The following is a 25284-nucleotide window of genomic DNA, read 5'->3' as shown; positions in this document are numbered from 1 at the left end:
TTAGGTAGGATATTTCAGGTAGCCAGGTGAGGATATAAGGAGATATTGATGGTATACTGAAAACTGAAAAAATTATAAGATGCTAATTCAAATCCTAAGGAGTTTCCTGGTCCTGCTTGCAGGGTAGGAGGCTCTCCAGGGAAGTGTGGAATCAGAGGAGTCAGGCTGTCTAAGGCCAGCCTAAAGTAAGGTAGAGTAAGTTTTCTCTTTTGTTTTTTAGAGAGCAGCCTGCATTGTCTCTCTCTGGTTTGAGGTTCTTGTGTGTTAACATTCTAAATTCTAAGAAATGAAGCAGTGTTACCTTCCAGCAAGTGCATTTTGGTTTTAATCTAACTTTTCTCTGTGTGTGCCATGAACATAACACCTGCCAAACCTAGTGTTCCTCCATAAGGACCAAGCTGAATCTCTGTGCTTCCAGGAGATCTGGGACCTCACTCGTCCTATTACCCCGAGTGCATGTAGTGGGAAGGGGAGCCACGTCTCTCCCCAACGTCCTGGGCCATGGTATGGGGAGTAAGCTGCATACAAGGGTACTCGCAGCAGTGTGTGCGCTCTCCATGAACATTCTACTGCCCCGAGGCAATGCTTCTCCGGACCACTCCCTTACTGGAGGCTGTGCCTGAAAGGCACAGGGTAGCCAGACAGAATCTGGTTTCCCTTTTGATTCACATGATGTGCAGGTGGAGAAGAATACCTGTTAACAACAACCCAAGTGCTATGCTGAAAACAGAGACCTTTGTTACCTGACTGGCACTTGGAACCCTGAAGTCCATGCTTCTTGGACAGACACAACAGCAAATCCTATGCTGTCTCTTTTACTTTAACATCTATCCTGAGGGATCATGCTCTGAAAAGTTATTCATTGCCCACAAAATTATTCTGCACCAAACGCTTCCTTGTATTTTATCCTGCATCCTATTTAACATACTGGGCTTACTTCTCTGGAATCACGTGAAGCCATCAGACCAATTCCCTTCCACATTGCAGGCTAAACTTAGACTGTAATGATCTATGAACCAGAGAGATGCCAGCAAGCTGCCCTTCTAGGTTAGAGTCAACAAAACAGAGCTGACTTTACCATGGTAGCAGAGGTGTTTTGGCAATAGCCAAATAAAAAATGAACATGACTCTGCAGCCATAAAAACAGACTAGTTAACATACAAGAAAGACTAACATGATGGGAATCAGTCTAAGGGGTGCTGCCTAGTGGATAGGGCACCGGACTGGAACTCAGGAGATCTGGATTCTATTCCCAACTTGGCCATTGGGTGATTTTGGGCAAATCACTTGCACTCTCTGTGCCTCAGTTTCCCTGTCTGCAACATGTGGATAATGCTACAGACCTCCTTTGTAAAGCAGTTTGAGATTTATTGAAGAAAAACTCTACATAAGAGCTAGGTATTATTATCTAAGGCTCCATTATACTTATATGGCCCCATTATTGGGATATCTGAGCCCCTTAGCATCTTTAATATATTTACCCTCGTAACACCACTGTGAGGTAATGATCCCCGTGTTACAGATGAGGAATGGAGAGACAGAATGGGGAAGGGATTTGCCCCTGGCCACATGGGATGTCTGTGCAGAGGAAGGACCTGAACTCCTCTTTTGGTAATTCCAAACAATTCCAGACAGTCTACAAAAAACTAAACTTGATCAGCAGAACTGTGTTCATCTGTAAAACATTTGTATTGAATATTCTCATTCTTCAAGCTAAAAACAGACCTTCGATTTTGTCTTTAGCTGGCCAATCCCAGGCAGTCACTGAAGTCATGTAAAGCCAAATTCTGCTCTTCATTGCATAGCAGCAAGTCCCATGGAAGCCAATGGGAACTTTATCCATGTAACTGGCAGCACTCTCTCCCCCTTTATCCTCAACCTATCCAGCTCTGCCCAGTTGCACCCTGTCGCAACAAGTGTGCTACATGACTGTTAAAAGAGCTGCCTGTTCCTTGTTTCAATTTTGCATGGCTTCTGTCATTCAGAAGAGAGCCTTAATGCATATTTGAATGCAGTGCTTTTAAATTCTCTTTAGAAAAATCATAAAAACAAAAGCAGACAAAGGAGCAATGTTGGAAAAATATTCAGAAGTTCCTTGGATACATTTGCGGTTACATCTCCGTAGTTATGGCAGCAGCTCTGAACTGTCCTGAGTTATCTCACTCTCTTCGTAGAGTTTGTATGGAAGATGCTGTTTGCAAAACAGAGCCCTAGCCCTGCAACTGGACCTGTGTGGACAGAACCCGGCATCCATGCAGAGCTCCGCTGAAGCCAATGGGACTCCCTATACATCTAATTGCAGAAACAGGGCCTAATATGCTCAATACACAATAGCGTTGCAATGATTAGTTAATATAAAAGATACCACCATTGGGAAAAAAAAAAAGATCATCATCCAATGTAATTGTTTGATGTGACAAACTCCTTCAGACCCAATACAATGTCAATGCCCTCATTATGATTCATACATTACATTGGCAATATACCGGATCCATTAGTCACTTGGACAGTATTCAGTACCAGAGGCACCAGTGCCATTCGATCGTAACATTATCACTATGGGCTGGTGGCTCAATAAAACTGTTGTGAAAAGGATCTACTGCACATGCACTGTAGCGGACTTGAAAATGAGGCTGAATTGTTTAATACGGGCCTACTAAATGCATCATTGTCCTGCCTGTAGCTCGCAGAATGTATGCTTTTAAAAAAAATATATGAGCAAATGTTTAGTCACAAGAAGCAAAACAAAGACAAAAACTGGATTCTTCTCTAAAACGATCTTTGAACCTTGATTCACTTATCCATATATATATAGAGACTAAAATGAGGTATTCCCTTTTAAAGAACAGTAATCGAAACTGGGCTAATAACTTGTTTTACAAGCTCAGCTACAATGTTAGAAATAGCACACCTAGTCCTTCTCTCCAGAGTATCCATCTCCAGTACAGATGGGCAAACCTGTTCAGATAATGTAAGAACCAACTCAACCTTTCACCTGTGTGTGCATCAACCCTAAGCGGACGTCTCCACCTTACAAGCCATGAGCACACTGAGGAGCAGTTACTGACACAGGTAGTTCTACCATCATCAACGGGACGATTCATGTGAGTAAAAGCCCTATTGGCATGAGTAAGAGTTACGCCATCCGGCTCAAAGCAAGTGACTCCACTGAAGTCAATGGGGCTAACCGTGGACCACCTGGCCAAGAGTGAAAGGAACTTCCCCTTCCTTGCGCAGCCTGAAACAGAGACAGGCAGAATTCCAAGCAGTGACTTACAGGAGCATGCAGGCTGCCACCGGGCAAGGGAGGGCGGCATAGTTCTGCCCCCATGCACTGGCCAGAGGTGCTGACTGGCTGCATAGGGGGCAGTAAGCCACACAGCCCAAAGAGCTCAGTCAGCATCACAGGGATCTTTAGGAGGCAGGAAGACCCAGCAAGGCAGATCCCTCCTGCTACTCCCCACCAGCCACACTGCCAAGCTGGGTCTCCAGGGCACAGTCAGACCCCACATGAGCAAAGACTGCGGCCTCCAGCTCTCTGTCTTCATGGGTTTGGGTGCAGCACCCACAGCCAGCCTTTTGAAGTTCACCGCTCCCTGTTCTTCATCTCATTTGGCAGCTGGTCACACTATGGGCCAGCCACAGCCCTGGGATACTTGTGCTCAGCTCCAGCTGAAGTTAACAGGAGAAACATACAAACAACCCGGGCAGAGTTACGGGTTCTATGACTGGAATCGCCTTCAGACAGCAACCTCACCAAATGTTTATCTCTTCCCAGCAACAAAGCAATATTGTACTAATCATGCAGCTCTGGGATTTGCAATGCCTACCTTGACTTCCACATGTGCCATCAAGACTGCAAAGTTGGTGAGATGATTACAGGAACATGTGGTGTGTGTCTTGTTTGTGGTCAGGAGCCGACACCCTTGTTTCGACCAATACCCTGTCATCGTGTGTTTTGAATAGTTCCAGAATGAACAGTTAGGGTTGAAAATTTCTTCTGACTGCTGCAGAAAGAAATGAATAAATGCAATAAAAATTCTAATGGCTTCTGAGATTTCTAAATGCACTCTCTTTTCCCAGAGTTTGTAACTCTTACCCTTTAATGTCATATAAACAATCAGCAACAGTTTATATGTCAAGTATTGTACATGCCAGAGAAAGTTAGATTGTTGCTGCTCTCTTTGTTACTGCCAACTTAGTTCTTTGTTCTTGATTAATTGCAACCACAGACTAAATTCAACTATCTAGAACCAGATTGCTTCATTTGCATTGCAGAGCAGAGAAATTAATTGCTTTAAGCAATCAACTTTTGCAATTACAGTACTTGGCTAATGGAGGGCTAACTGTCCTCTTTCACTGAAATCCTGTTCCCTCTAATATCCCCTGCCATCATGATAAAATAATATTTTGGACCATTTTAATATATTGGTAGCTTTTAATTATGGAGTGACATGAGTTAGCAATTGAATGATGGGGCTTCCACACAACAGAGACCCTGATTAGTACAATGTAAAAGACACATTATCTATAAAACATTAGGCACAAAGTAACAAACACGTAAGTCAAAATTTAATCCAAGGCTAGTGAGTGCTTCAGGTGGCCAAACTTCAGAACTTTTGCTGCATTAGCTTTAGAAATAAAATTAAAATCTCTTTAAATGTGTGGTTTCCTGATGCCCCCACGCTCCCGTACCTTGATGTGCTTGACTGTAAACACCACAGGATCAGCTAGATAAACCTTATTGCTGAACTCTTTGTTTATTGCTGCTGTAATGACGGGGGAGTTGACTATGACGGAGTGATTGGTTGACATGGCCTCTGTTCCCAACTTCATGCTGGCGTTCTCCGTGGAGAGATAGTGGCCCAGGTTGTTATACAGCACAAAAGCCACCCTGATTTCACCTACAAAGTGCAGAGAGGAGTTAGAGATCAGACCAGTCCAGCCCAGAAGTTGTGTTAGAGATAACAACTGTCCCTTCCAAGCAAAGCGTTCTGTTAGCTATGACTTCCTCCATCTTGTCTACTCTGCCGAAACAAAGAGCTGTGTGCACTTTGGGAACAGTCCAGCCTGTGTTGCTGAAGGGATAATGTATCATTGGCTCACTCTGTGAATGCAACAAAAAGTCAGGAGTTAAAAGCACTGAGGCCTGGTGCAGAAAACTCAACTCCCACTGTCACTGCAAATACCAGAACTCCATGTGGCCCATCAAGTTGTCCAAGGGAGGGGAGAGCTGTGTAGCCGATACTTCTCTCTGTGAGCAAGTGGGCAGGAAGGTGAAGGGAGATGGGGAATTGGGAGGGACTCCAGCTTGTGGCACACGTGGGAATAACCTGCTCCATGGAAAAGAGGTGAAGTAGCTTACTCCTCTCACAGCAAGAAGGAGCAGGGAGGAGTTGGGTGTCTACAAAGGACCCTCTGTTGTCTGCTCTGCCCCTTGGGCAGTGCCACTCTCATCCCTGGGGCAGACTGTAAAGTGACAATCTAAGCCACAGGGAGCAACTTTTTGAACAACCTAACACTATTTCCATTCAAGCCTGTGGGGTGAGGGAGAAGGAGGGGCGGGAGTGGGTCAGAAATTACCCATAAACAATCAGCAACAAAAGAAAAAAAAAAGAAAAGAAAAAAATGTGAAATGTTAGTTATAACGAAATACATTTTTCAACCAGGTTTTCTCCCTTTCCATTTAATTCCATTGCTAGAGATGTTGCATAAAACCTACACTACCAGCAAACTGGTTCCTAACTGAAGCAATCCGCTTTATTGCTTTTTTTTGTCCATCATTGCAAAGATCTTAAAACAAGGAAGGCAGTGAGTTAGTTTTCCTTTATAATTATTAGTATTATTTTTTTTAAAAAGTCTTTCCACTATTGGATTGGGCAGCTACGATGGTACATTTCCCAGCTCGTGTGATTTCAAGGCAGACTATCACAATGGCCTAATAATGTGAGGATGGCAATTGCCATGGGGAACAAAGTCTGATTGAAGACTTGAGAGAAAATTACCCAGTGGGACAATACTCCCCAGCACTTATACAGCATTTTTCACCAGTAGATCTCGAAGCACTTCACAAAGCAGGTCAGTGTCATTATTCACATTTTAAAGGTCAGAAGAGCCAGGAATAAAATCCAGGTGCCCTACGCCCCTGTTCAGTGATCTGTCCACTCGGCCATGCAGTAACAACAATGAGGTCAATGTATTTGCACCTGATTGTGCCAGAGGAGAAGGTAGGTAGCTCTGAAATGGCAATACAATATGGGGATCTTGTTTGAAGATTATTTACTGTAACTAAAGTAAACTTTACAAAAATTGAAATGCCCCTTCTATATTAACTGTCTAGTGATTTTTCTAATGTCCTGTGTTCTGGGGAGACTTCAGGGTGAACGGAAGTGCCTAAATATGAGAGATTGATATTACTGCTCCCAAATCTATTTCATAGCTTTAGGCCAGATCCTCAGCTGGGGTAAACTGAGGCAGTTCCACTGACAACAACAGAACTATATCGACTGACACCAGATAAGGATCTAGTCTTTTGGTGAATCCCTTTGTTACCACTTCCAAAGTGGAGCTAATAATGTCAGACAAAATTCGGATATATCTGCCACATCGGGTAAACCAGCTGGTGGTATCAACGACCCTTCTCAACAGTGATCACTGTCTTCACAACAGCAAAGCACAGTGTCACTTTGCCTTTTGGGGGCTACTCCTGTTTGCCGGGGGGAAAAAAAAGCCAAGTAGTTTAAAGAGAAAATCTGGTCTACTGAAAGAATATAAAATGTTATCACAGTCCTGGGCTGTAACATCTGAGTGCAGCTGAGTCCAAGTCTATTCTGGTCATCAGGCTTAGCAGCATGTAATGCGGATTTCTCCTCTGTCTTCTAAAGCTTTTATAAAGAGTTTCTCTTTCCCTACAGATTTCTAAAGTCCAACCACACATGGTGAAATACTAGCCCCACTGCAGTCCATTGAAGTTTGGCCATTGACTTCAATAAGCCCAGGATTTCACCCAATTAAATACTCTCTTTTAATCTTGCAATTTCGGGGATAAACTTAGATGCCACTGAAGTAGAAAACTCCCATTGATCTCTGCAAGACCAAGGCTCGGAGTCTTCAGGATTCTTAATAGTTTAACCTCAGTTACCTAGCTTTATATTATCCCATTGCTTTACATTTTGCCTATTTTCCAATGATCAAAGTACTGTTGCATTTACAAGCACACATGCAGGCTAATGTTTAAACGCAACCCCCACAGAATACACACTCATTACAGAACAATAAAATAAATGAGCAGAGTCTTTACTTTAATGGCTCTCATCAACAGAAATTTGTCAAGCCCTATAGTACAAACAGAGCCTGGCACTTCACGGTTTGGGCTACAGTGGATCTACACAGATAGATCCACAAATGTTTCTGCTCAAATTACTGAACTAGAAATGAACGACTTGGCAGCTTAAAGATCGTTCCCATCTAACATCATCTTTAATTTATAGCATATCAAGAGGCTCATAAGCTTTACAGATAGAGACACTGAGGATTTTGATTCATAACTTTTAATCATCCCTTTTTGGTGTGTTGGCTTTTCGCGTTGTTATCGTTTGCTGGGCTTCCCTCACCGCCCGCCATCTTGCAAATGTTTGTACAGTGCAGTACTTCAAAACAGTTTTTCAAATAAGTCTTTTATCCTATGTAAGTTTCTCACCATAGGCAATAGATGCTAACTAACCACTGAGGCTCAGCATCATTCCCCATTGACCCACTTGCAATGTGATTTACAAAACCAGTGCACATTTACAAAGCCTTGACACTTGCAAAGATTGACAGTCACTTGGCAGTAAAAGAGATTTCCAATCAGCTGATTTAGCATGCCGTCAAGGACATGGGGCAGTTAATTAATATTAAACATGTCTGGTGCACCACAGGTTTTATAGATGCTCAAAAGTAAAAAAGAAATACATAACATTGACTATTTTAGAAGCTCCAGTCAAAGTAATGGAAAAGATCTGTAAGGTATTAGGACATGACAGAGTTGGGAAGAAAATGTAGTTACTATTTTAACATTAATCCATATGCACTAAAGCAAGATTTACAAGGCACCTTATGAAAGAACTCCAAATGACCGATTATCAATATACCCACACAAGTGCGGTGCTACTAGACTGGCATGATCAGTTTTGTGCATGAGGCACCCCTGTTTCTGCTGCAGCACAGGATTTGCTGGCATTGCTTCTAAGCAGGGGAAACAAATCTGAGGGCTGCAGAATGAATCACTAGATCTCTGCATGCAATTCAAACACCTAGATGTAGCAGGATCCGGTAATGCCTGGCTGGCCACTAAGGGTACGTCTGTATGGCAAGTAGCAACCCACAGCAGCGACTCTAAGAGTCTGGGTCTACAGACTCAAGTGCTACGGTGCTAAAAATAGCCATGTAGCTGTTCCAGCTCAGGGTCTGAAGGCTAGGGCCAGGGGTGGGCTTAACGCCCAAGCTCTTGCCTGAGTGCCAACACAGTTATTTTTAGTGCCATTTAGTATGAGCCTCACAAGCCGGAGTTTGTAGACTCGGGCTCTGAGACTTGCTGCTGCTTCCTGTGTGCATGTACCTTCAGAAAAATTGGATCTGGCTTTGTAGGCTTTTTGCCTTCCTCAGATAGAGCCAGGAGAGAAGGGGCATTTAAAAATGTGCATCTCAGCAAGGTAAGATAAAGTCACACTTTACATCAAGGGTATGTTCATTAAGGGTTTATATAGTTAACAAATGCTTAATAGATATCGTAATAAATAGTTAATCACTTGTTATAGAATCCAACAGGTCAATAGGCTACGTATTACTGTTGCGAGGATAGTTTATTTATTTGTATTATCAGAATGCCTAAAGCCCTAGCCATAGACCAGGGACTGTACAAACGCAGAACAAAGGGCGTTTGCTACAGCTCTACCTACACTACAAGCTCTTTGGAGCAGAGATTGTCTTTTTGACCTGAGTTTGTACAGTGCCTAGCACCATGGAGTCCTGGTCCATGACTAGGGCTCCTAGGTGCTACTGCAATCAATCATCATCAATAACACCTTTTACTGATATTATAACTCTCTATAACGCCTTCAACGGATGTGCTTATAACGACTACAGCTTCTAAGGCTCATGTCTGCAACATGCTTAGAACTGTCATTCATTACTAAAGTATAGACTTTAGAGGCTACTTTTAAGGGTAACCCATTGGTGACCCGAATCAAAAGGTGAAAGGCCTCAAAATTCAGCACCCACCATTTCGACCATTTTGTTTCAATGTATTTGCCGACAGCTGGATGGCGCTTCCGTGGCCCAGGTTCTGTGGAAATTTCAGGTCTTCCAAATTCCCATCGGTGCTTAGCCTGGCAACTTCCAGTTCTGTTAGCAAGAGAGAAGGGAGCTACTCAATTGTAACACAGAGGGAAAAAATCACTATTTTAAAATAATTATATCCAGCTAAGTTACAAAACTGTTTTCCAAATAAAATGGAAACACTAGAATCCATGTACAGTGTTTCATGCTAGACTCTGCTTTGGACTTCTACTTATTTCTTCCCTGACAAAGGTTTCAACATAATTTAAAAAAAATAGCAAATAAAATGTAGTCTCTGTTGTATACAAAGACAACGAGTTCATGTAAACAAGCACCCAAGAATATTAAAGACAACAATTAACATGGAAATCTGAAAGTGTTGGTAGTTTGCCACTGGCTCTTGGTACATTCTGTAGCTTTTATCGACACTCGGCATCTGCATTCAAAGAAATGAAGAGAAAGGCTGGTCTCATTTTACGTGAGCACTGCTGGAGGCCTGGCATTTTCCATCTCGCTTGTTTTTTAATTAAAAAAAACCGCCAGCTAAATAAAGACAAAAACTTGAATTCAATTGAATATATTTGTATTAAGTAAGATCAAGGACCATCTCCTTGTAAGCTGGTGCTCTCACTGGTATAACAGATGTAGATTTTGGCTGGGATTACCAAAAGAGAGGGATTGAGGTGTCCAAGTCCCACTGAAATGCAATGGGAGTTGGGCGCCTAACTCCATTAGGCTCTTTTGAAAAACGTAGTCCATGCTCTTTAGGGCAGAGTCTGTCTCTTTGTTACATGTTTGTGCATATAGCCCAGTGGGCCCCTGGCCTGCAGGCACCAGTGAAACACAAGTAATAAATAATCATAATACACCTAACCCACAGAATAGGGTGACTAGGAGTCAAAACCTGCAATTCTTACTCAGACCTTAGTCAGCCAAATCTAGGGACTGTCTTTTAATGTTATGCAGCCATCACAGAAGCCTAGCAAATACTGACTCATAACAATAAAGGGAGTTTTGTTTGGGAAGGACTTGAGGCTTTGGCTGTAAAGAGGGGTTCTGTACCTGCTGAAATGTAATTTCTCCAGGGCAGTGCACCGAATCAGCAACTTTCATTCTGTTTCACTATGAATCACTAGCTAAGAGTTCACTATCAGTGGAGTCTGGCTATACCAGAATTTACTATCAATGGAGTCCTGCCATACCAGAGTTCACAATTGGTTCCACTGCTGAATCTGTCCATCCAGCTATGGCTCTGCCACTGCTTACAACACTGACATCTTTAAATCCTACTGGCTAAAAGGGAAGCCTTGTCTATGGGCCATCAATTCAGTTATACCACGCACAACATTTCACATAATTTATTCATGGCTGGATCCCTCTGATAAGGCCAAATCGTGAGAAAGCGCTGAGTGCCTACAACTCCTAGATTTTACCATTAGTGAAGAGCTACAGGGAAGAATCTACATTACTGAAGGGAAGGTTTTGAAAGTCGCACCCGAGGGGAAGCAGACAACACCATTCAACCCCCATGCTTTATTCCACAGTTGTTGGTGACAGAGGGACACTCAAACAGGAAAGGAAGAGTCACCTGTTTAACCCGTATGGAGAAAGAGAGGTTGAATTTAATTCAGATGAAGTGAGCTGCACTACATTGGAGCTAGAGGGTGAAATCCTGGTCCCCCATTGGCGTGAATGGGACCGGGGCTTCACCCAGGATTCCAACCCTGTTTCCATCTCTCTTCCTCTCCCTGGCCACCTTTGGTGTTTCCAATAGCTCCGGTCACTTACGGATATTGTCAGTGTTCTCCCTGACAATGTCCGACTTCAGGAGGTTATCGGCCAGCACAAAGGCACTTTCCTCCACTGTGTCCAGCAACATGGTGGCTGCACGCAGCTGGTCACTCGCGGTCAGGTCTCTCCATGCGTTCAGAGCCTGCGGCTGCAGGAGGTTATTAACTGTCTCGACCATGGCCTGCAAAGAAGAAAAGCAGAGTGAGAAAGGGCTCCAGTGAGGCTGCATGAGCTGTCAAGCTATCTACAAATTCATCCTACCCGGTAAGCAGAGTACTGTCCCATCGCCTCATCTCTGCAGGCAATCTACAGTGGAGCTACCCATTATTTTTCCCTTTGGCCAGGGAATGTCAGCAAAAAGGTTCTTCTCATCAATAGTTTTGAATTCAGAGCAAGTGAGAATTTTTTTTCTCTGAACACACACAAAGGAAACTACACATCCCTGGCAGTTATAGTGTCTACTGGATCCAGAATTAAGAATTAGACCCAGGACAGCAAACAGATCTGTTCCTGATAAGGTGAGAGTTAGCTGCACAGCCCACATTGCTTACCCAACATGAAGAGTGTCTAATGCATACCAGGGCTACTGTTTCTAAAAGAACACACCATCACCACCACCTCTGTGCTGCTCTCTATCATAAGGCAGCTAAGCAGCGGGGGCATGGTACCTATAATTCTCTGGTGTGCCTGCATCCAAAGGCACAGCAGGTGCGGTTAGAGATTTACATAGGGCATCACATTTCAAATCTCTCCAGTCAGTAAACAATCTTCACTCTAGTAACAACTTACATCCTTCCTGCCGTGTGCATTGTGCCCTAGGTTGCAAAGTAAAACAGAGCACTCCCATTGTGAACTTCCCAAGGATTAATCTGGATGCACGTTAGGCTGAAAACTAAATTGAGCAATTCTTGTGGTTCGTAAATTACAGTCCTCAGACCCTATCGATTGTGAAGATTTCACTTGACTAAAAAGAGCAGCTCAGTTGCTAACCACCGCTAGCCCAAGGTGTGTGTAGTTAGCATGTTTTTAAATGGGAACCAGCAGCGCACTGGTTCGCAAAATTTACTGCTTGTGGGGAGAAAAAAAAACAGCTAATGTTTTCTTCTGCTGGTTAGTGTTTTCATGGTTACTAGTTACTAGCTGCTAAAAAATCCTGCCTCATAATGAAACACCCCCACTGTCAATTAGCACCAGCCTCAGCAACTAATTTGCCTTTTGAGATAAAGTTGCCTTTCTTGATGTTTTTCCATGTGCTGAAAGCCCTGGCATCAAACCCACATCTACTGCTATTCTGTGCTGCAAGGACAACCCTGTATGACTTTGGCAATTTGCAGCCTGAAGGAGCTCTCTACTCAGAGGTCTTTGCTGGGTCTCCCCCCAAAACCTAGGTTTACAACATGACTATCAAAGAGATATAGCACAGTCTTTTTTCTAGGAAGTGATCTAGAGGCCTGGTACTAAAATGACGTGACCAGAAGGATGTGGCCATATTCACCACTGCCCTGCCCCTTCTGCTGTCATGTCCCCCTGTGCAGAGGTAGGATAAAATACTACCTGATCAAATGATATCCTTTCTCATCCATTTTGCACTGGGGCAAAAATATAGACAATGCAAGGCTATGGTGAATTGCTCCAGACATGATTATCTTGCAGTAAGGCCCAGGGAAAAGCAAAGACCTCAAGATTATTATTTATTTATCATATCATGGCCCAGGACCCCACGGTGCTGGGAGTCTTATAAACAGAACAAAAAGACAGTCCCTGCCCCAAGGAGCTGACAATATAAGTGTAAGACAAGAGACAACAGACAGATACACAGAGAAGGGGGAGTACAAGCAAACAATGAGACACTACTGTCAGTATGACAGGCTGTGCTCTCAACACACCAGCTACCTAACTATTGTCAAATTTGTTGTAGTGTTCATGGCGAAAGAGAGTTTTAAGGAGGGTTTTGAAGGAGGATATGTCCTAATGACACTTTTAATGAGATAATGCAATTATATTAATAACCACTTTGGGTCCATAGTGCATTCTGGTGTCACCAATCACTTTCATCAGCAGAGGATTAGTTGACTCTTCAGAATTTTCTTTCACAGAACCCCATTATCCTGCACTGCCTTTTAGAAAGTATATCACAGAAATCCATATTTCTCCTTTCCCCTTGAGATTAATGGCTTGATTTTCAAAAATGCTGAGCACCCAGGACCTCCTCTTATAGCTGACTGAAGCTTTTGAACATCAGTCCAGAAACATTCAAGAGACATTGTCCTACACCCCACTTACAAACGATGGTGAACCTCTTGTCCCATTAAAGTCAATGGCGAAATTCTCGATTATTTTAATGGCGTTAGAATTACACCCATGCTAGCCAGATATGTTGATTTTCCAGCAGCAAAATCTACTTCTTGGTGTCAAGCATTTACATTCCAGGCCCTGAACCCAGCTTTTACAGTATGGGTAGAAGTTGCAGAAGTTCAGCATTACACGGATACGGACAATGCAAAGATGTTCTTTGACTCTCTCAAAGCAGTCTACAGATAATCTACGTCTGGCACAACGCTCCTGCAGTTGGCAGATGGCATAGCCCTCATCAAAGACAGAGAGGGAATTATAGAGAAGGGCTGAACACTTAAATAGTCTACTCATTAGGCCATCCAGGGTCGATCGGCGTGACGTTGACAGTTACCTGAGAAACCCATCAAAGCGGAACTTAACCTCCCTCCATCAGTTGAAGAAGTCATGAAAGCCATCAAACAATTGAACTCTGGCAGAGCATCCAGAAAGGATGGTATTCCAGCAGAACTGTATAAAGTAGCAGGCTCCAAGGCCATCGAGATGTTTCATGACATCTTGAGTAGCATTTGGGAGGAAGAAGAAATGCCATAAGACTTTAAATATGCTATTATTGTATCACTGTTCAAAAACAAAGGCAGAAAAGCTGACTGCGCAAATTACAGAGGCATTGCTCTCCTCTGTACAGCAGGGAAAATATTAGCTCGTATTCTACTGAAAAGACTCACTGCAAACATATGAAGAGAATCTGCCAGAAGGACAGTGTGGTTTCAGATCAGGTCGTAGTACTATGGATATGATTCTTGTAAGGCAGGCCCAGGAAAAATGTTTAGAGCAGAACAGGGACCTGTATGTACTTTTCATCAAATTGAGCAAAGCTTTTGATATGGTCAACAGAGAGGGTCTATGGGCTATTCTACATAAACTGGGCTGCCCAAGAAGGTTCATACAAATCATCCATCTGCTCCATGACCCCATGCTAGTGCAAGTGCTCTCCAATGGTGACTCTTCTGACACATTCAAAATCTCGAATGGAGTGAAGCAAGGCTGCGTACTTGCTCCAGTGCTGTTCAATTTATTCTTTGCCTATGTGCTCAGCCATGCCACAAGGGACTTGGATCAGGGGATATACATCCACTCCCAATTCGATGGTTTCCTCTTAGCTTCAAAGACTCAGTGCTAAGACCAAGACACTGGGGAGACTTCTCTTCAAGGCACTTTTTGCAGATGACTGCGCCTTGATGGCCCATGGACATGATGAGCTTCAGGTCATCGTCGATAGGTTTTCTGAAGCACCCCAGCTCTTTGCCCTCACCCTCAGCCTTGGGAAGACAGAGGTCTTGTTCCAACCAGCACCTCATTCCAATGCCCCAGTGCCAGCCGGTCAGGGTTCCTTCCCCCACTCTGAACTTTAGGGTACAGATGTGGGGACCCGCATGAAGGACCCCCTAAGTTTATTTACCAGCTTAGGTTAACAGTAAGCTGGCACCACCAAGCGTGTTCCAAATCTTAGGGGAGAGCGACTTGGAACTCTACCTTCCCCCAAATATTTCCCAAGTCCCTAATCCCCCCTTTCCTGGGCAGATTTGAGACTAATTCCTCCCCCACAAGTCCTTACACCCCTTTTCCTGGGTAGGCTTGAGAGAATACCCTCACCAATTAAGTCCTGGTGAACACAGATCCAAAACGCTTGGATCTTAAAACAATGAAAAATCAATCGGGTTCTTAAAAGAAGGATTTTATTAAAAGAAAAGGTAAAGTTTATCTCTGTAAAATCAGGATGGAAATAACTTTACAGGGTAATCAGAGTCACAGAGCCCAGAGGAACCCCTCTAGCCTTAGTTTCAAAGTTACAGCAAAACAGGGATAAACCTCCCTCTAGCAAAGGAATATTTACAAGTTGAGAAAACAAAGATAAACTAACACGCCTTGCCTGGCTGTTACTTACAAGTTTGAAATATGAGAGACTTGTGCAGAAAGATTTGGAGAACATGGATTAATGTCTGGTCCCTCTTAGTCCTAAGAGCGAACACCACCAAAACAAAGAGCCCAAACAAAAGCCTTCCCCCGCCCCAAGATTTGAAAGTATCTTGTCCCCTTATTGGTCCTTTGGGTCAGGTGTCAGACAGGTTACCTGAGCTTCTTAACCCTTTACAGGTAAAAGGATTTTGGTGTCTCTGGCCAGGAGGGATTTTATAGTATTGTCTACAGGAGGGTTGTTACCCTTCCCTTTCTAGTTATGACACAGCCATTTTCATCCAAGGCACACAGCTGAAAAACGTGGATCAGTTCAAATATATGGGCAGCGTCATCTTGTGCAATGGTTCCCTTGATAAGGAAATTGCCTCCAGAATTTGTAAAGCCAGCCAGGCTCTTGGCCAACTCCCAACAAAAGTGCTTACCCAACACAACATTTGTCTCACCACCAAATTGAAGATCTACAGTGCAGTGGTCCTAACATCTCTTCTGTATGGATCAGAGACATGGACTCTTCATAGACGGCACATTAAACAGCCTAAAAAATTTCACATGTGCTCCCTCTGCTTAATAATGAGCATTCGCTGGCAGGACAGAGTGACCAATATTAAGGTCCTTGAGAGAGCAAGCAAACACAACCAGCATTGAGGCAATGCTGATGGTCTCTGACAAGATCAGAACATAAGAAGGATCGACGTAATCATCTCCAGGCTGCATGTGAACGGCGCCACAATGCTGCATCATCCAACATCATAGATACGGACTTCCCATGCCCAGTGTGGCCAACTCTGTGCATCAGAGTTTGGACTTCAGAGTCATATGCGTAGCCATAGATGAGAACTGAGACAATAACATCATCATCGTCAGTGATGGACTACCACCACCAACAGTCTGGAGTTCACGAACGAGAAATTTAGCTTCTAGACTTTTAAACTATTTTTTTAAATAAAACAATACTAATAATAATACTAATAATAAAAACTTTGGAAGTTTGGCAACTGCATCTAAAGTGACATGATAAATTTATCAGTCAAAAAGACTCATTAAACTACATAGAGATAGGTATTTTTTTCAGTATTTTTAAATCTTAAAGCCCAATCTGAATAATGTTTCATACATTTTGGTAGCTTACATCAGTAGCTTTGTCTTCCGAAAGAGCAAAGAGAACTGTTATTATTTTTGAGTGATCAAAGGCGTGCCCATTTTGCTTTGCATGTCTATGCAACGTGGCTGTGTTTTTCTTGCAAAGATCCCATATTCAAGGAAAGTAATTAGGCACTCCAGTCAGAAAATGATGATTCCCCACACCCACCTTCAACATTATTATGCAAAACACAATTTGCATTACTTTTATCTAGCTCGCTACTAATGGGCCCTTTAAATCCTTGCTAAAACATCATGTTGGATTTTATTTTTTAAAATAGTTGAATGGTAGAAAGAATTAGTCTTAACTGCAGCTCTAGCTCCTGGGTTTGGGTGAGACAGTAATGCATATTTGACTAAACTTGAAACATGCTGAAATACTTGCATTAGTAGTAGTGCAACATCTGCTACAAACATTCTGCTCTTAAAAAAACTATTTTTTTTCTCATGTGTATTTGAATTTTTGTGTGCGGGCACATCTGTGAAAGACAGTACATTAACTGGATATTACACAAACTCTCTTGCGGACTCAGCAGTCAAATCGGATAGCTGAAGCCAGCGCATGTATATCACCGATGAATTAGGATCAACAGAGAGATTCCCACAGACCTCAATGGGCTTTAAATCAGATTTGAACATACCCAGTAAAACTGCCTGCACAGGAGTTACACCAGGGTTGAATTTGGCCCACTGTTTTTCCCAAAGAAGCACTCCCTCGCCCAGTCTAGTGCATTAACCTAACCTTCCTAGCACTACATTTTTGAGCAAAGCACTTCATTATGGCATAGCATTGCAGGCAAGGCCATGGAGATTAAGCATTAATGAAATGTTTGGGTTTGGAACAAGGGCTGAGGTAGGTGTTTAAATGAAACCAAACAGCTGTTAAAGGAACAGCTTCTCCTGAGCTAGAGCTTGCAGGAAGAGGACAATGGAACAAATATGAGTAAACAGAACAACTGACTGCTAGTCTAAGCACTAATCCAACGGCTGGGCTTTTAGTTTAACAGCAGAGGTTTGGCCCATACATGGATTATACAGATTTGATTCCTGCCCCGTCTGTCTTGCCCCCTGGTCAGTCAGGGTATGTCTACATGGCAGTTGAGTCTCCCAACCCCAAACAGACAGATTCGCTTTAGCTCTGCTCAAGCTAGCATGCTAAAAATGGCTACTGTCTGTTTGTCAGAGGATGAAGATGGATGGCAGGAGAGAGATCACTTGATCATTGCCTGTTAGGTTCACTCCATCTGGAGCACCTGGCAATGGCCACTGTCGGTAGACAGGATACTGGGCTAGATGGACCTTTGGTCTGACCCAGTAACGCCCTTATTATGTTCTTATGTGTGGATGCTGTGGCATAAGTGGCAGCTCCAGGTAGCCACCTGAGCAGGTACCCAGTGGGTCAGGCAGGATGGTACTCAAGTGGCTAGCCTGGATTGCCATCCACACGGCAACAACCACATGGTCATTTTAGAGCAGAGCTAGGATGAGTTTAGTTACCTGGTCAGGAAGGCATGCTCCCAGCAGCAGTGTAGACAAACCTGATGGGCAGGGAAAACTGCAGAAGCAGAATGTTCCTCCAAACACAGTGAGTGTCCAGTGGTACGGGGGGAAGGGGAGCATTGCCAAGCTCCAGACCCAGACATTCAACTCCTAGCCCTCCTCAGCCAGAAGGCTGAGAGCCGCAACACAGGGACTGAAACATGAAAAATGGGTGCAAGGTAGGTGTGTTTGTGGAGGGGGGGAGGGGGCTGAGTATCCCAAGAGACACTGATGATCCTGATAAAGTCTGGGATTTTCAAAGGTGCCTAAAAGAGGGTGGCACCCAACTCCCATTAGGGTTCCTAACTCCCGTAGGCTCCTTTAAATGAATAAACAAACCAAAACTCCCACTGGTCCCTACTATTACTCTGTGAGTTAAACATTTTCCATTTAAATTTCCCTCCCACATCCTCTTTTAAGCACTAGTCTATACAGCTCATCTGATAAGAACTGTATAAAAATTAGCAGGATTGGCCAAATACCTTTTCTGAGTCCTTATTCAAAACAGAACCTGGGGAGATGGGTGTTTCATCCAGTTCTTCCCACAGCTACAGTCAGCCTTCCCCACAATCTTTACATGCCCACAACACTGCATTGAGTAAACCCAAGGTTCCTGGGGTGTATATAAGATAACTAATACACCAGGAGTGTAAACACAGAGAGAGGAGAGCTATGATAGTGGGAACTATCTTTGGTGCAAATCTTTTTATGTGAGGCCAAGTGCAACAAATATAGAGCCTGCTCCTGCTCCCATAGAAGTTAACTTCAGTAGTGTTGGGTCAAGTTCATAGACGTGTGGTTGGGATTTTGGAAAATGCCCATGACAGACAGGTGCACAACTGCCACTGAAAGTTGCTGCGGCCCAGGTGTCTTTGCAAATATCAGTAACCTTGCAGTCACCCCTGACAGTGACTGATGCAGAGACCAAGACGATTGTCTCGTTTCCTTGTGCTCTCCACTCTGTATCCACCTCTTGTCTCTTTTCTTATGCTGAGATTGTAAACTGCTTGGGGCAGGAACCAACTCTTTGTTCTGAATTTGTACCGCACCTAACACAGTGGGAGTCCTGGTCTGTGACTCCTAGGCACTGCTGGAATACATACAGTAACAACAACAACAAATGTTAGAGGAGAAATCTTTCCCAAACAAGGGCAAACTCATCATTCCCTTACTTTGTCCTGGGATTACAATCAATCAATCCATCCATCCATCCAAACATAATTCTTCCTTTTCATAAATTACAAATTGATATTAAAATACATTATTGTCAACAGACAACTAATTAGGAGCTTTACAGTAATTATACATTACGAAAAGATTGGTTTTACATATCCTGTTGATTTCCTTTGTGACAGTTGCTATGTTCTGTAAAATTGCATTTTGCTTGTGTGTTTATTTTTATCTTCTCGCCTTTTAGAAATGTCTAGTGAGAGTTTCTGGCTAAGTGACAGTCATTCCGTTTTAAATCTAGAAGTCTGCATATATATTGGTGCCACATAAGTCTTACTATCATTCCACCAAAGCTTTAAACTTTGCATTTTGAAAACAAATGTCTTTTCTACACTCAAAATCCCTGCCTTTAACTGGGAATTGACAGTGGAAAACACTAATGGCTGTAAAATCCATTCACCCCAGTCCTGTTACAGCGCAGTCTGGGAGCAGATTGTGTGCCTCACAGTACCACCGCATTTCAACCTTGACCTCAGAAAACTGGTGACTTTCTTACAATTCTCAGCTCTTTAAACATGTACTTTAGCCTCTTGAGAGCAGGCCATCAGCTGAAAAACTGAAAAAACCCCACACAACTACTAAGGGATGCATCCTTCCTATCGTCTCATCTGTGAATGATAAAACCTTGGTCCAAACCAAAGTGGTGAGTGTCAGAGGGGCTCTACGGGAAACAGGTCTGAATTCCTCTTTTGACTCTTCCAATTCTACAGGACATTTCAAACTGGCCTCTCTTGCAAAAGAGCATATGTTTAAGGTAGACCTGAAAACATCATGCAGATAGCTTCCTATTGTATACACCCACCAACAATTGTGTTGCAGTCCTAACTTCCTGGGAGTTTTGCATGAGTGTGGACGGTGGAACTGGGGCTTTAATATACTTCTCTTGTTACGATCCTAATGGTTAGAAAATATATAAACACAGAACTTTGACTTTCCTAACGCTCTTTCATATTATTAGCAATTACATTCCTTGGCTGAACGTGGATTACATCACACAACTCACATTACAGTATTAACCAATCAGGAACTAGCAGCAGTACAGGACACAATGGGAGCAACAAGGCAAACACAACCTTCAATAGGTCCTGACAGCTCTACAATGCAAGATGATATCACTAGTCCCCCAATGTAACGGCCATCTCCAAATCCCACACAAGCCAATGGAAAGATTCCCACATATTGTTTAATTTTTTTGTGTGGATCTTGTTAAGTTATTCTAGAGGTCCAAGTACCTTCCCCCAGGGACAAACCCTGAGAATATTTCCCAGTTTGTGCTGAGTCATTATTTAGATAAATATACTGAGTGTCTTAAACAGCAGCAGGATCAGGCATCCACTTAGGCCTGAGGCCCTTAGTCAGCAAAACACTTAAGCACATGCTTAACATTAAGGACCGAGTCAGGACTACAGAATCGGTCCTCAGTGCCATATTTATATCTGTAGCTTACCAGCTTTTACAGGGTAAATTTAACCCCTTATGTCCCGACAACAAAACCAATTTCAGCTAAGGACAATTTTATTCTCTACCTCCAGACAACTCGCTGCAAACAAAGAATGATTCATCAAAGTGCACTCATGGACAAGTTGGGCCATAGGGACTTTGTGTGTAAAAACACACACAGGCGTGCACATGCACACAATCTCTCTCTCTGCTCCCCTCCTCATTGAGACCCAGATTGTCTGGTCCCTGTGCTCGGCATGGTCCAGGGAATCGATGGGCACAAGGAACTCCTAGCCCACCTCTGTGCAGGAGACAGTTGAACTCCTGGGCCTCAGGGAAGTACAGGGAGTGCACCCCAAAGGCACACACCACCCCAAAGTAGGTGAGGAAGAGGATACATCACAACACACAGCTAAATCTTCACTGCCCTCCTGTTGCATGCAGACCAACTGCCGACTCGATCAGCCAGAAAGGGTGTCCATTCAGACGCTACCGTCCTTGTTCGAAGAGACACAACCCTCTCGGAAGAAATGACTGTGCTCAAAACCAGGTCCAGATTCCTCTGGCCACCAGCAGCAGAATCAGGTGCATGCAGGGCTGCTTCAGATGAAAACCAAATTAAACAGGAAACAGCCGATGGGTTTGTCTTGCAGCAATACTTATTTTAAGTAAATGGCGAGACAAGGGAGAATAATGAATCTCTTGGCTTTCTTGTGCCCGCTGGCTCAAGGAGGAAAGTACACTGCAGCAATGTGGTGAATAATCAGCTTTACAATGTTGTTTAATTACGGTCAGCTGCTCAAACAGCACTTGCCCTTGTTTCTTTGTTTATTAATCGTGAATTTAGAGCGTTGTGGTAGCACAGCAGCTATGGGAGACAACGTTCTCTCTGTCTCCAGGGATCACAAGCAACAGAGTGAGTTTCTCTGCTCCGTGGGTGGCTGCACGGCCCACTGGCCAGGGATTCAGGAAGCCTGGGTTTTATTCTTGGCTGTGACACTAACCTTCTGACTTTGGGAAAGTCACCTCATGTGTGTTTTCCCTTCCATTTTTTGTTTGACTTGTATGTTTCAATGGTAAGTGCTTCAGAGCAGGAATTATCTCCCACCACATGTTTGTTGAGGGCCTATCGTGGGGCCCTGATCTGATTGGTGCTACTTGGTGTTATTGTGAGGCACACTGGTCGTTAATTATTTATTATTATTATTAGGAACATGCACATAAATATTAACCCATTTTTGATTTGCAGTTTGATGCTCTTTTGCAAATTTCTGGAAGAACCCCCCGCCCAAGTTTAACAACATCTGGCAAATACTGGTAATGGGAAAAGTTCCTTCTCCAAAGAAAACCCCCTCAACAATTGGGTATGCTTCAAGGAATTCAGAGAGAAGAACAATGTTCTGTGAGTCAAACCCACAACATTTATGCTCTTGTAGTGTTCATTGATTAAAGATAAATAGCCAGGTGGGACTTGCTCAAGACTAAACAAGCCCAGTTTTTAAATCTTTCCTCAGAGGTCATGTTTTCTAAACCTTTGATCTAAACCATTTTTGTCGCTCTTCTCTGGGCTTTCTCCAAGTAGTCCACAGCTTTCCTAAAGTGTGGCTCCCAACCGGACACAGTTAATCAGCTGAGGCCTCAACAGTGCTGAGTAGAGAGGAACAATTACCTCTTGTGTCTTATATACAACACTCCTGTTTATAAGCCCCAGAATGCTATTCGCCTTTTTAGTAGCTATATCACATTGTTGACTCATATTCATTTTGTGATCCACTATCACCCCCAGATCCTTTTCAGCAGTACTGCCTAGCCAGTTATTTCCCATGGCGTAGTTGTGCATTTGCTTTTTCCTTCCTAAGGGAAGTGCTTTGCACTTGTCTTTATTGAATTTCATCTCTTGCTTATGAATTTCCTATTATGTGTTATTTCCAATTATCATTTATATTGCTCTGAAAAACGCGATGAAAAAAAACATACCTTTTCTTAAAACAAACCAAAACACATCAGTATTTGCAAGGCCCCCAAATAAAATGAGCAAAAGCTAGGATCAATGACACAGCTAGAAAGCTCTGCTGGAAGTTGTGTGATCATTGCGTCTGGGCATAAAGAGTGCCATCAGTGGAGGAGCACTCCCATTAACTATGAATATATGTTGTGCTTCTTGAATAGAACAGCCTTCATAGATAAAGGGTGCGCCTTTGCAGTCTATATGGTTTTATAAAAATATGCTAATGAGTGAATATACTGTAACTGGAATATGCTTCATGCAAAAGGTCTCTTGTAAGGTATCGTTACAAAGCTTATAATCTACTGAGTGTGATCATCCTATTTGTCTGAATGTATCATTCTTGTATCTGGGACTAGAAATATGAAATATAACTCTAAGGGCCTATTGTAATTATACAAAGTGTGGGCAATTAATGGTGGTTTGGAAACTTGATGGCTCCCATTAACCAGGACAATTGATTGTAGATGGCTCTGTTTTAACTGTAAGTCTTCTTGTATACCTGTGTGCCGGCAAGTGGGCAATGAAGTCTTGCAGTGACATGTGAACATGTCACCTGAACTGGAATCCATCTTTAACAAGGTGTCTTTCCATTGAGAAGGGGGGGAGGGGAGCCCAGAGAGGGACAAAGGATTCCCGCCTTATGCAAAAGATATATAAAGGGGTGGAATAGAACAAAGGAGAGGAGCCATCATGAAGAATCCCCCAGCTACCACCTGAGCTGGGACAAGAGCTGGTCCAGGGGAAAGAATTGTGCCCAGGCCTGGAAGGTGTCCAGTCTGAGAAAAACTTACTGAAGCATCTCTGAGGGTGAGATTATCTGTATTCAGTTTGATTAGACAGAGATTTGCGCATTTTATTTTATTTTGCTTGGTGACTTACTTTGGAACCACTTAAATCCCACTTTCTGTATTTAATAAAATCACTTTTTACTTATTAATTGACCCAGAGTATGTATTAATACCTGGGGGAGCAAAGGGCTGTGGATATCTCTCTATCAGTGTTATAGAGGGTGAACAATTTATGAGTTTACCCTGCGTAAGTTTTATACAGGGTAAAACGGATTTATTTGGGGTTTGGACCCCACTGGGAGTTGGGCATCTGAGTGTTAAAGACAGGAACGCTTCTATGAGCTGTTTTCAGGTAAACCTGCAGCTTTGAGACAAGTAATTCAGACCCTGGGTCTTTGCTGGAGCAGATGGGAGTGCCTGGCTCAGCAAGACAGGGTGCTGGAGTCCTGAGCTGGCAGGGCAAGCAGGAACAGAGGTAGTCTTGGCACATCACGTGGCAGCTCCCAAGAGGGGTTCTGTGATCCGACCCGTCACAAGGGGGGCAGACTGAAAGCATGGATCTGGGTGCACAAGGACACATGGTACTGGAAAGGTGACTGCACTGAAATAGACCAGCTTAGGAAACGTCTGGCCTCTTTGGAATATCAAATGAAGAGAACATTGTAATCTGTATAAAAGGGTCACAAGTCAAACTGGACCAGTCATCAGCCTATGCTGGGACAGTAGATCTAAAATAGATAAGCATATTATTCTTTTAGCTATTGTTAAACAAGAGAAATGTCATTTTAGTTAAATGATGTCATTGAATTCTGTTTCTCGGCGGGGAGCTGCCTTCAAATCTATCTGATAAGGTTCTTCACTATTACACAACTCCTTTCCTCGTAAATTACTCTTTTAAATCCAGATTAAAGCTTTTCTTTAGTCAAAGCATAGATATTGCACTAGAGACAATTTCACAAAGGGAGGCCAGCCTGATCTCCAAGGCTGTCAATGCATCGTAATATGCGGTAAAATGGAATAACATGCACTTCGCAGTAGCGTAGCTAGTGGGATGCATCAGAAGCAGCTGCTTCTCCTCTCCACATTTTTTAAAAAGCGGCGCCTCACGGGCTCCGCTCTGAACGGCCTGCCCGGCTTCCGCCCCGCCCCCGCTGATCAGCTGTGTCTCCCAGCAGGAGGGAGATAGCTGATCGCGGGGCGGAAGCGGCGCCTGCCGGCCAGGACTGCCAGCAACACGGTCAAAGGAGCCGTGGGGCGGGCGGCTGCGGCAGGCCGGCGCGGAAGCAGCTCGCTCGGACCGTGCCTGGCGGGGCTCGCTGCCTTCTTTCCCCACCCCGCAAGCGGTAGGGCCAGCACTGAGCTGGGCTGGTGCTGCACGTGGCGAGCCCCTCCCAGGCTCTCCTGGTCCCGGGGGCAGCTCCAGCCCCCTCTGCACAGAATGCCCCGGGGACTCCAGCCCATTCCCATCCCCGGTAACCCGTCCCCAAGCTCCATACCCCGTGTACCATTCCCATGTACCCCGTGCCCCTGCCTTTCCCTCCCCTTCACCTCCCCTCGTACCTCCGTTCTCTGCCAGCCTCTCTGTACAGCCATGGGGGGGGGACGTGGCTAGGGGGGGACGCAGCATGGCCGCAGTCTGGCCGGAGGAGCCAGCCAAGGTGGGGAGGGGGCACGGCGTGGCCGGAGGAGCCGGGGGGCGTGGCCGGAGGAGCCGGGGGGCGTGGCCGGAGGAGGAGCCAAGGGGGCGCCTTTTTTATG

General features: G+C 43.9%; 1 protein-coding gene across 13 annotated transcripts in view; it reads right to left on the bottom strand.

Annotated features, from left to right (window-relative positions):
* ADGRL3 (adhesion G protein-coupled receptor L3) overlaps nt 1-25284 on the bottom strand; it is an 834374-nt gene that overhangs the window by 141691 nt on the left and 667399 nt on the right. For 12 of the 13 annotated variants that reach the window (XM_045018219.1, XM_045018220.1, XM_045018222.1 and 9 more), the window contains 4 exons: nt 11107-11290; nt 9262-9384; nt 4696-4904; nt 3831-4007 (listed from right to left, as the gene is read on the bottom strand). In XM_045018219.1, coding sequence (XP_044874154.1) covers nt 3831-4007; nt 4696-4904; nt 9262-9384; nt 11107-11290 — 693 coding nt within the window. The remainder of the gene's footprint in view (nt 1-3830; nt 4008-4695; nt 4905-9261; nt 9385-11106; nt 11291-25284) is intronic. The other variant, XM_045018214.1, reaches the window with a different exon arrangement.

Source organism: Mauremys mutica, chromosome 5 (assembly GCF_020497125.1).
Source record: "Mauremys mutica isolate MM-2020 ecotype Southern chromosome 5, ASM2049712v1, whole genome shotgun sequence".
NCBI lineage: Eukaryota > Metazoa > Chordata > Testudines > Geoemydidae > Mauremys > Mauremys mutica.
Note: the sequence above shows the minus strand (reverse complement) of the source record. Positions and strands in the feature narration are given on the sequence as shown.